The sequence below is a fragment of the Camelus ferus genome, chromosome 4 (assembly GCF_009834535.1).
Source record: "Camelus ferus isolate YT-003-E chromosome 4, BCGSAC_Cfer_1.0, whole genome shotgun sequence".
Taxonomy (NCBI): domain Eukaryota; kingdom Metazoa; phylum Chordata; class Mammalia; order Artiodactyla; family Camelidae; genus Camelus; species Camelus ferus.
In genome coordinates, this window is record NC_045699.1 from 57,633,848 (window position 1) to 57,645,870 (window position 12,023).

Below are 12,023 nucleotides of genomic sequence, written 5' to 3' on the forward strand. Positions count from 1 at the left end.
TCCTACATCACCAGGAACCCTCCAACTTCTGACTACCATGGAAAGCAAGGCTTGTCTTCTAGCATCGAACAGCCTTCACATGCAGCTCTCATGAAAGGAAGAAAGAAAGAAAGAAAGAAAGGAAGAAAGGAAGAAAGGAAGAAAGAAAGGAAGGAAGGAAGGAAGGAAGGAAGGAAGGAAGGAAGGAAGAAGAAAGAAAGAAAGAAAGAAAGAAAGAAAGAAAGAAAGAAAGAAAGAAAGAAAGAAAGAGAAAAAGCCCAGAATTGCGGCATTTATTAATTTCCATAGTATAAATACCCTTACTATGGTCAATTTCAGTCTACCAACATGGTATCACTGAACACAGCACTGGGAAGAGATCCACACAATCAGCTCTCAGATGACACACCCCTGCAACATCCCAAAGTAAGGACTGACTAACCCCAACGAAGAGCTGTGTGACCTCAGGTTAGCAACTTAACCTCTCTGAATCTCAGGCTTCTCATTTGTAAAATGAAAACAACAATAGCACCCATCTTATGGTGACAATGTGAACGCTAAGTGATTTAGGCAATCAACAACAATATACTGAGTCCTACTACATGTAGGGCTCTGTCCTGGGCACAGGGAGGGTGACTGGTGACAAGATGGACAAGAGCTCCTGCCCTCCCAGACCTCACTCACTGCAGGAAAACCCTTGGCACAGTGTCTGGAATATAGCATTCCATAACATTAGCTATTTTTATCAATAGTATTATTATTGTTATTCTTTCTTTTCTCTGGACCTCAGTTTCCTTCTCTCCAAACTTAGAATGTGGATTGAACAGAACTTTCTATGATGCCATCTCCCTTGAGCCTTAAAAATGGCATTACCATTCCCATTTTACAGAGGGGAAAAGTGAGTGCTCAGAACTGAAGCCAGACTGAGGATTCAATCCAAGTTCTTTTAATTCCCAGTCTCCAGATCTGCCCCACCTCCCAGGACTGAGGAAACATCAAAAGGACCTGGAATTCAGCTAGTGATAGAGCCAGATGCTTAAAAAAAAATACTCTTTCTTATCTACCTCGTAGGGGTAAATTGAAATGCCCTCAGTGTGCACTAGTTTCCAAAATACCCTCTCAGCATGACAGCCGCAATGCCGGGGCCATTCCCAGTCTCTCTGGAAACCCTGGCACCTCTAGTGGACTCTCCAGGCTGATGGGAGCTGATGAAACCCCCTTGCAAGAAACAGCCCAAACCACGTTTCAAATGCAAACTGCTGGACTTTGGGAGACAAAGGCCTCACATGGGCATCTTCTCCCTCTTTCCGGTGAACTGAGACCACCCCTGGGAATAAATCCAAATAGTCTCCCAAAGACCCCGGGGTCCAACCTCTATTGGTGAGTAACAGAGTTAGGCACCCTCAAACGGATAGGCAGAAATCCTGTTTCTTGACAAAACAAAGCCAATAGCCAAAAAATTAAACCCACCAACTCCAAAGGAGGTGCATGGAAATGTCTATTGGGAAGTCCCTGTATGGATCTAACTTCAGTCCTTCGTGCTTTAGTTTCACTCATTTCTTCTCTTTCTGTTCTAGAGGACAGGAACAATGTCTCTTTTCACTGCAGCTTGTCTCAGCCTCTCTTCTCAGCTCCAAATAGCTCGGGTTTGTTATCAGCACCTTTCCTTTCCAACTTTTTTACTTAGAAGCAGAAGCTTTTGAAACGTAGGTAATAATCCACTCCAACTTGTCATTTCTTTTAACAAAAGCCAGGGAAAAGGAGTAGGGAAAATCCTCGTCCAAGGTTGCGCAGCCAGAAGGCTCTGGCTCTACCTGTGCCAGAGCCACCACACTAGGGAGAGGCCAGCCCTGTGCCCGCCACATTGTGCCCTCTTGGGCAAATCTCAGCCCCTCTTTGGGCCTCAGTCTCCCCATCTGTGTACCAAGAGAGGTTGGCCTTATTCCTGCAGTCCGTTCCAGTTCCTACCACTGTCGGAGCTGCCCACCCTCATGCTGGCCCTTGCTCTACCTCCCTACCCCTGCCGAAAAGAGGAAAAGAAACCTGCGTTAGGCGTCCGGGGAGGGCGCGTGGCTCCGAGTTGTCAGGCTGCGCAGGTTGTTGCCGGGTGAGCGAGTATCACACAAATCCCTGGACAGAGAAGTCCCACCTCCCCAGTAACCACAGTTACCCGGGCCACACCTCCAACCCAAACACTGCCAGAGGCCCCGCCAAGGACCACCCCCGATTCCCTCGGGACCCCTCCCCTCCCTGTGACCAGCCCCAGCTGGAGACAGAGAGAAAGCCAACGCCCCCATTGCACGGAGATGGAGACTGAGGCCAGAGAGTGGGGACTGCGCAATCCCGAAACCGGCGGGGTTTGGACTCAGATCCTGATAGCCCCTCCAGGGCTCCCTCCCATTCCTGGAGCAGCTATCAGTCTCCTTCCCGTGCGCAGGGGTTTCCACGTGGGAGAGGCCGAAAGCAGCGCGGTAACTGTGGATCTGAGCCCATCCACTCTGTCCTCTCTCCCTCCCCATTCCCCCGACTGAGAAACTGAGACCCGGCGAGGGGCCAGGACCCGCCCTAGACCCACCGCGAGCCCCTCCCTGCCTCTCACCTGCTGGCCGCGGCGGGGCGCGGGTGGTTTCCTGGAGTTGAGCGGCAAACAAAGGCCTCCAATCCCGGCGCGGGGCGGGGCGGCGACATTTTGCATAATCTCGGAGGCCGGCCTGTGACGGCCGGGGCGCGGCCCCGGGAGGCGGGGCCTCTGGAAGCCCCACCAATCGCAGAGAGGCGGCAGTTTACGGCCCGCCCCTAGGGGTTCCGACGCTGCTCCAGGACAGAAAAATCTCAAATCTGGGAGACTGCGTGTCTTTCTGGAACCCGCCCAACTGCAGCCCGAGAGACTGAGGCCTGGAGTTAAGACATTTGTGCCGGGTCGCACAGAGCCACACTGAGGAAGAAATCACAAATCCTGATAGCTGAAACGACTGCTTCGTAACAGTAAACTTTTCTTGAGCACTTATTATGTGTCAGACACTGTTGTATACTTTTTACTCTACTCGATCCTCTCTGTCAGGTAAGTAGGTAATATCATTACCCTCTAAGTGTATTCTACTCCGAACCATCATTAGACAAGCGCGGAAAAGCAGGCCTGGAGAGAGATGAGAACTTCCTCAAGGTCCTGCAGTGAGAACAGGACAGAAAAAATCCATTGTTCACTGAAACACCGTGAGGGATGGCAATGTAAGGTGTCAAACTGGCCTAGGCTCTCGCCCCAGTTCCGCCACTGGCTGCCAATGAACCTCCGGTAAATGAGATTCTTAATTCTCGCCTCACAGGGTTGCTGACGGGGCTAAATAAATACATAAACATTGTACAAGGCCTATAAAGAATAAATTAATGACACTAACTTAAAGGACTCCTCCACCAATCCTGTTTCACAGACGGGTGTAATAGGCCCAGAGACAGGAAGTGACTTGCCCAAGGTCTGGCATCCAGCTGTGTAGTCGTGTTGCAGCCCAATTCTCTTTCCTCTTGGCAGAAAGCTCTTCCCAGTTCCCCAGGTTGCCAGTGACTCCTTACACTCATGACTAATTGTAATCACAGTAGCAGCTTCTAGTCACTAAAATCTTCCTCTGTGCCAGGGGCAAACATTTTTGCTACTCCTTACAATAACTCACAAGTTAGGTTAGTATTATACTCCCCATTTAAAGATGAGAAAATTGACCCTCAGAGAGGTTAAGTGACTTACCCAAGATTACACAGCCAGGAAGTGGTGAAGGTAGAATTTGATTCAAAGTGTCAAACTCTGTGGTGTGGGAATCTGAGCTATGCCTTGTTCTCTGTCCTTGTGATTCTCACAGTGGGCTACTCCACCACCCCTCACCCTGCTTTCTCCAAAGCAGAGAAGATGCCAGGTGATTTAAAGGTCAGCTTCGCACTTGCTTGGGCAGGCCCTGGCTCAAACCAAAAATTTGCCCTCTTCTTGTCTTCTCCTTCATCTAACAGCAGGCCCTGAAACTGTACCTTCCCCCTCCAGCTCTGGCATTATGAGTAAAGATGTTAGGGCCACAGGTATATGTGGCCAGGTGGACTTCTGGCCCCTCCCTCTCCCAATATCCAAGCTGCCTTAGCTCATGGTATTGGGTCCCTTCAAAAGACATCAGGACACTTGCTTATCTTGGAGCTTCATGTTGTGTACCTCACGCAGCCGAGGGCCCAAATTTGTCCTGTACCACTCACTAGCTATGCAATTTTGGGCAAGCAGCTTGGCCTTTCTAAGACTGTCTGCAAAGGAATGTTTTTAGGTTTAAAATTCCACTGGCGAGGGGGACCCTCACACCCAATGGTCTGCAACCCCAGAGTCAGGCCTAGGAATTTCAGAAGCAGCAGTTCCATAAACTCATTCTCATCCTTTTTTTATTTTCAGAGTACAAACTTGGAACTGTGGGTAGCGGCTGCTGGGAGCTCCCAGACCCCTGGGGTTGGACTGGGTGGGGAGATGGCTGGTTCAGGACATGGGAGGTCATGACCTGCCCTGGAGTTCATAGAGCAGGTCAATAACTGGCCTGAAATTCACACAGCGAGTCAGTAATAGACAAAACCCTCTCAATTCACAACAGATGCACAGGGACTTGGACCTGGAAGAGATGTGGTGTTTATAAGGCCAGAGGGCTCCTTCGTTCACCATCATCTTGACAACAATCATCTCCTTGGGGCTTACTCTGAGTCTGGTACTCTGAGCCCACACACAGCATCCCAGCCTCCATCAGAGGCAAGTAGCAGTATCCCCATTGTATTTATTTCCTGTGGCTGCTGTAACAAATTACCACCAGTTCATGGTTTAAAACAACACTAATTTGTTCTTAAAAAGAGAGGTCAGAAATCCAAAGTCAGTCTCACCTGGCTAACGTCAAGGTGTCAGTGAGGTCAGTTCCTTCTGCAAGCTCTCAGGGAGAATCCATTTCCTTGCCCTTTTCAGCTTCTACATGGCTGCCTATATTCCTGGATTTATGTTCTCTTCCTCCATCTTCGAAGTGCATAACTCCAACCTCTGTTTCCATCATCACAACACACCTTTTCCTCTCTTGTTTCAAATCTCCCTCTCACAAGGACCCTTGTGATTACATTGAGCCTAACCAGATAATCCAGGATAACCTTCCCATCTAAATGCCTTTATCACATCTCCCTTCACCACATAAGGTAACATTCACACATAACAGGATCGAGATACCTTTGGGGACTATTATTCAGTTTACCACATCCATTTTCTAGATAGAGAACTTGGGCTCAGAAAGGTGAAATCACTTGCCTGTGATCACACAGGATTTGGAGGGTAATGCCAGGAGATATGGGGCCTGACAAAGCCCTCTTGCAACAAGGTAAGGGTTATTCCCTCCAGGGGTACAAGGCCTGGGGAAGGGCATACAGAGTCCCCTGGGAGGGTCAGGGGACTTTGGAGATACTAGTTGCTTCAGAGGTCAAGTGGCATCCAGGGCTCTGGCCTCAGGTGGTCTCCTTAAGCTGGGGAAAGGACAGGAGTAGCTAAGAGCAAGATCTGGTGCAAATCTGTGGAATCAACTGCGCCCCACCCACTTCTGGAAGAACCCTGAGCACAGGGCTGGACAAAGCAGGACTTCTCAAACTCTTTTTGGCCCAGAGAAAGCCTGGGGATAAAGGAGCTGGGCACTAGGGCTGATAGTGGGGCCGTATAGCAGACCATTTTTTGCCCCCTTCCCCTTCCTGTCCCCTCCATGTGTTTTTACTTCTAATACCCACTGCCCTGGGCTCCTGGACCAGCTTGGCCTGCACAGGTGGAGGGTGGGAAGTGACTGGGAATTCACTGCCTCTGCCCTCCCCTCCAGACCTTGTCCAAAGACTGACAACATGAAAGCCTTGTCCTTTTGCCCTGAGTGGGGACAACTCTACCCCAAACTTACACTCCAGTGTCTCTCATGGGATCAGGCTGCAGCTGCCCCGCAGGACTTTGCCTGAAATCACATCCTGCTTGGCCTCCTTACCTCCCCTCCTGACTCCTCCACTGCTTCACTGGCCTCTCCCCCACACTTCCTTAATGAATCACCTGCACACACATCCTCATCTCAGAGTCAGCTTCTGGGACCAGCCCCAAGACAAGCCACCTTTCTGTGTTTTCATTTGTGCACATTGTTCTTTCTGCCCCATAACATATGTGTGCATTTTTTAATTATTCTGTAAGTTTTAGGCGTATAGCATTATAGTTTAACATTTAAAGTTACCTGTGCATTTTGATCTAAAAACATTATATGTAAATAGCCTTCAAGTAAGGTGCTCCAAGATGTGGGTGCGGCTCAAGTGCCCCTGCACAGCCGCTGTGTGACCCAGACTGAGCCGTAAGGGGCAGAGAAAGTGCAATGTTTGGGGGCCTCCATCTGTCCTACCCACCCATCTCTCCACGGCAAGCAAGCAAAACCCCAGCCGCGCAGGCCACATAGCATGCTGGATCCTAACCTTGTTCAGATCTCTTTATTGAAAAATTAAAGTCATAAGCTCTGTATATAAATACACTGAAGTCGCTGGTCACCTGCAAGGCAGCCTCTGGGATAGGCTAGGGGTACGGTAGAAAGCTGGCTGGGGTCTTGGGGTCCCCAGGTGTGGGGGGAGGGAAATAAATAATAAATACCTTGGGGGATGAGGAGTTAGGAGGAACAGGGGTGTGAACGAGGGGTGCCTGATGCTTATCTGTGGCACTGAAGGTCCTGCAAGAGCCTCCCTGGCTGGGGCCACGCCTATGGATTCTCATGTGACTTCACTCCAGACAAAGGCTCGGGCATCCGGGGATGGGCCAGCTCCTCGCTGGCTGGAGGGCAACAGTGCCTTCCATCCAACCCAGAGCCCTGGGAGGCCTCAGGTGGACGTGTCAAGACACAGGCATGCCCTTCCTTTCTTCCCTTCCCTAAACCCAGGCTTGTATTGAGTGCCTACTATGTCCTGGGTACAGCACCAGATCCCGACCTAACCTTCTGTTTGCCTGGCCTGGCTCTCTTCCCCTGGGTCTGGTCCAGTGGGCCATGAGGAGTAAGGGGATGTCTTCCTGCTATCCTGGCCATGCAGCACCCGCCCCTCAAGAAGCTCAACAGTGTCAGGAGGGAGGAGGGACCAGGGCCAGGGGCTGGGCAGCGGTGGGAGGCCCTCGGGCCTCGGACCCTAGAGCATCACATTGAACTCGGTGACCAGAAAGTCGATGTAGTCACGTTCCTTGGTCTTGAAGGCCTCTGCGATGATGCGTGCGGCCTCCCGATGCTCCTTGCCCCGAAGCGTCACCCCGTTCACTTCCAGGATCACGTGGCCCACCTTGAGCTGCCCACAGTTGTGGGCTGAGCCGCCTCGCTGCAGGGGCGAGACACAGGCCATGGGCACATGGGGTGCCTGAGGGCTGGGCCAGCCTGGCCCTGACCATTCATCAAGTCAGGCCCGCCACTGCCAACCAGATAGTTACACTCTGGGTGTCCACAGCCCTGATGAGGAAAACTGAGAGAACAGTGAGAACAAAGGTGGTATAAGCCTGGGTCTGCCTTTGAGTGCTGGGTCACCTCTGGGTGTGGCAACCCCCTGGGCTGAGAGAGGGTCCTTCAGGGGCAGGGAGAGATGGTCAAGTGGGCCCCTGGGGACATACCTGAATGGTGACGATCCTAGGCAGGGGCTGGCGGGTGTTGGCGCCACCCTCGATGGCGATGCCCAGGGTGGCTGCACTTTTTTTCACGCGGATGAGGGTGGATGTGGGCTCCAGGAGTCCGGGCTGCAGGTGTGAGGAAGGAAACCAGTGACAGGCCTGACCTGCGGGCTGGACTGGCTACGACAGGCCTCTGGGCCAACAGGGCACAGACTCCAGCCCTGCGACAGGAGCCTGCAGTGTGCTAGCACTAAGCACAGCACTTGGTGTTCTAGCTCTCTAACTGCTACAAAAATCCCTGAGGTTTGGGAGGTTAAAGGGCTGGCCCAAAGCTGCCTGGTGGTGGCAGCAGGACTGACTGCCCCGGCCACCATGTCAGAACTGAGCTTAAAGATCCCTGAGATCAACCTTCAGTGCTTGGCTTGTCACTGTCAGCGGCAAAGGAGGACTTAAACTGGAACTTCAGCCTCCAAATGTAGCATTCTTTCTGGACACCCACATCCCTCCAATGATGGGGGCTCACTTCCTGTGGTCACTTGTCAAGCCGAACTCTGGTCAAGACCTCCTTCCTCTTCTTCACCTGGGTTGGGTGCTTCCCCCATCATTTGTACCCCCTCCTCCTTGCTCACCGGTTTGGTGGCCCCCTCGGTGGTCCTCTCATTCCAAGGCATCTCCTTGCTACTCTTGCTCCTGGTGGATGCCGTCTGTCTGCTTCGGCCTGGGGCACTGGCCTCTGCCTCACCAGCATCCACGCCACTGTCCTCGCTCAGCGTCTGCCCGCTGTCCGAGAGCTGGGAGAGCGTGGAGGCTGCTGGAAGCGGGGAACAGGAGAGTGGTAGTTTATACAACTGGGGTCGGGCCTGGGCATCCTGGAGGAGCTGAGCTGCAGGCTGGAAGGCTGGGGGGATTTCCCTGGGCAGACTCCCTGCTACCTTTCCACCTACCGAGACGTGCCCTTCCAACCAGGCCTGGCCCCAAGGCTGCCACTTCCAGGATGTCGGCCTTGACTGCCTCTGGCTTAATGATTAAAACAGAGGTCAGAAGGCAAACTCAGCCCACAAATATGGGTTTGGCTTTGTTTTGTTTTTTAACTCTCACAGTGCTGTCAATTTTTAACAATGGACCAACAAGTTCAAATTAGGAGATTTCACATAAAAGTTAAATTTCTAGCTTCTCAAAAAGAAAAAAAGATCTGCTGTATCTGGTCTGTACCCCTACTGACCCATGTGGCCTGAGCTGAGTGGTGGACACACACCCTCTGGTCCGCCATTCAAACCAAGCCGCTTCACTGTGTATGTAACGGCTTGATCCCTGAGTTTGAGACACTCTGGGGTCTGGCAAGTGGAGTGTGAATCCCCTCTGACCAGCTACACAATCCTGGGTGAGTTACACAGCCTCTCTGAGCCTTCACATTCTTGTTCTAACACAGAGGCAACAATGCCTATCCCACAGGGTTACCATAAAGACTAACGGTTATGACGTATGGGGTGAAGCAATCAAGAGAACAGGCTAATGCCAGACCGCTTGGCTCCATAGTTACTCTCTGTGCCTCAGTCTCTTCATCTGTAAAATGGGGATAATAACAGTACCAGCCTCACAGGGCTGTTGGGAAGATTAGATGCATTACTAACACAGGCAATGTCCTTAGAAGAGTGTTTCCGGCACAAAGAGATGGCTGTACACCTGTTAGCATCTGTTATCATGTGTGTCCGGCTCAGTGCCAGGTCTGGAGTGAATCATCTATGATAGCTCCAGTTTCTCGCACCACATCCTGCCTGATCTCCGCCTAGCTGCCTTCCCTCAGTGAGCTACACAATGCAGGGACCCCACATTCTGCGTCCTGGTCTGCCCACTGCTTGTCATACAGCAGGTGTTCAGTTAACATCCCCTGACCTGGCCTGCCGGCCACCTTCTCTGGCCACAGTGGCCCCACGTGACATTTAGCCACAAGATGGCAGCAGAATCCAACCAAGTGGACCCAACTCACTAATAGGAAGGAGGGGTTCCAGAGCCTGCAGGGGGCTCAGGCTTTCCAGAGTGGAAAGTAGGCTCTACCCTTCCCTCCAGCTGGACGTCCTCTGGATACCCAGGGGCTGGAGCCTCGGGCTGTGCCCACCCCCCAACCCGGTGGTCTGAAAGGTTGAGCCTGCACTCTGACCCTGCAGACCTCCAGGGGTCCAGAGACTGCAATTTCAATACCCACCTTTCCCCAGCACCTGCTCTGTGCCTGGCCCTGAGGGACAGAGATCACAGAAGCCACCCCTGCCATGAATAGGCTCAACCTTTTGGGAAGACTTACAGGGGAGTGCAGCGTGACCAGGTCCGGGGACCCTGGAGAAGGAGACCAACCCTCACTGCGACCTGGCAGGACTGTCACTGTTACCTCTGATCCATGATGGGAAAGCATGGCAGCTGGTCATCACAGCCACACAGCCAGTGATGGCAGAGCTGGGACTCATATTCCCACCTCTGCCTCCAAAGCCCCTCAATGCAGGCTCAGGACCCTGTTCCCCGGCCCCCCTGACCCTGAGTGGGGAATGCCTGAGCTAGAAGGCCCCTTACTGGGTGAGCACTTGGTCCCATCTTGGCTGTGACGAGCAGGTCAACCCAGAGGGGACAGGGACCCCTCCTAAGATGACATAGCAGCACCCCAAGCCCAGCCCGCCCAGGGTCTGCTGGCACTCACTGCGTGTCTGGGGCAGCGCCCTCACTTCGTTCACGTCAGGCTCGCTGTCCGGGCGGTGCACCTCCACCAAGACAAAGTGCTGGTTTGTGCCCGTCTGGTCTGGGCGTCCAGAGGGGGAGAGTGGTGGAAGGCCGCCCCCGGCCAGCGTGGCCTCTGCAGGGGGGCTCTTCAGGTATGGGGGTGACTGGACCCGTGGGAAGGGGCCGATGGGGTGCTGGTTGACCAGGGCCAGATGGGCATCTAGTGGCCTCTTGGAGCCAGGGTTGGCTGGGGAGACAGAGGTGTAGATGGGGGAGGAGGGCGAGTCCTGTGCTGAACCAGAGGAGTCCTCTGGGGCGGGTGTGGTGCCTGCTGGTGGGCTGTGGTTCCGTGGAGCCGAGAAGATGATGCCAGAGTGGGAAGATGCAGAGGAAGGCGGCTGGAGGTCCTCTCTACCCAGCTTCCTTGGCTGGGCGAGCGGGTGGTTGTGGCCTTGGACCAGAGGTGGTGGGGGAGGCGGTGGCTTGTAGCTAGGCAGCCCCTTGGAAGTGGACTTGACATCATCCTGCCAAAAGACCCAACAGGAGTAGAAGGAGTCAGAGCCCATTGCAGCTGGTAGAGGGGAGAGCAGAGCACCCCGGCTGGAATTCCGTCCCCGCTCTATCAGCGCTTGGCCACGCTGCTCTGAATAATGCAACACCTGAGTGGAAAACTTCTCCCAGCATCTCAGCAACTGATAAGCGTTGGGATCTTGGCTGGCGTCTCTGGGGACAGCATCGTTACCTTTGGGAATTGAAGTTCTTGGCATCAGCCAGGGCTTGTCACAGGGAGTGGGAGTTAATTAGAGGCATGATGCAGAGATGGAAAAACAAAAAAGGCCTTTCTTTGGCTTTTCTTTTTAAGGCTTTATGATGATTACTGGAGACAGGAGGTATACGATAGGACTGGAGAGGGGAACGGAAAGAAGGTGGACAGACATGGGCTGGGGTGCTGTGTGGCTCTGGGTGAAGCACAGAACCTCTCTGAATGCATTCTGGGCAGTGGGGAAAACCGCATCTACCGCACAGAGTCGTAGGGAGGTGGGGAGCAGCGTGTATAATGTGTGAGCAAGGGACCTGCGAGGGGTGCTGGCTATGGATACTGTCGTCCCATACCCCTTCTCCCTGTGCCAACACCCAACACTTACACAGCTCTGATGGCAGTGCAGGCACTGTTCCAAATGCTTTACTTAGAATAACAAATTTACCCCAGCCACAAAGTTATGGGGTAGTACACTGTTATTACCCCATGTTACAGATGGGAAAACCAAGGCACAGAGAGGTTACAAAACTTGACCAAAGTCATACAGTCAGTGGCAGACACTGGGATTTGAACCCAGGCAGTCTGACTCCAGAACCCAGACCATTCAAAAGTTATTTGGGTCAGAATCACAAAGTGATGCTGCCCAGACTGCTGATGGGCAGGCATGAGGTTAGGTTTAATTCCCTTTTCCAGAGTAGTCACATGGCCTCCTTGAGGGGTTCTCTCCACCACGCTTCATGCTTCAGTACTTGCTATGATTAACGTTCAGATAACATAGCAAAAGTAGCACCAACTCGGCAAACAGTCAAATGGCCTGACAGCGCTGACTAAAATCCCCAGAACTAGCAGAGAGCTCGCAGCTGAGGACCTTGGTCCCCTCCCTGTGGTTCTCACTAGGGAGCCAGCCCCAGGGCCTCAGGCCGACCCAGGAAGGCAAAACAC

General features: G+C 52.8%; 2 protein-coding genes across 9 annotated transcripts in view; both read right to left on the reverse strand.

Annotated features, from left to right (window-relative positions):
• Nucleotides 1-2,854, reverse strand: part of AKNA (AT-hook transcription factor) — a 53,111-nt gene extending 50,257 nt beyond the window's left edge. Inside the window, exon 1 of one of the 2 annotated variants that reach the window (XM_032478267.1) lies at nt 2,579-2,854. The gene's annotated coding sequence lies outside the window, so the exon portion shown is untranslated. Of the gene's footprint in view, nt 1-2,022; nt 2,541-2,578 lie in introns of those variants that run through there. The other variant, XM_032478268.1, reaches the window with a different exon arrangement.
• A 3,598-nt stretch (nt 2,855-6,452) lies between these two features.
• Nucleotides 6,453-12,023, reverse strand: part of WHRN (whirlin) — an 80,112-nt gene continuing 74,541 nt past the window's right edge. For 5 of the 7 annotated variants that reach the window (XM_032478275.1, XM_032478274.1, XM_032478271.1 and 2 more), the window contains 4 exons: nt 10,302-10,845; nt 8,245-8,426; nt 7,619-7,741; nt 6,453-7,332 (listed from right to left, as the gene is read on the reverse strand). In XM_032478275.1, the coding sequence (XP_032334166.1) occupies nt 7,150-7,332; nt 7,619-7,741; nt 8,245-8,426; nt 10,302-10,845 (1,032 nt within the window). In that variant the 3' untranslated portion in view covers nt 6,453-7,149. The remainder of the gene's footprint in view (nt 7,333-7,618; nt 7,742-8,244; nt 8,427-10,301; nt 10,846-12,023) is intronic. The other 2 variants (XM_032478272.1, XM_032478273.1) reach the window with 1 other exon arrangement.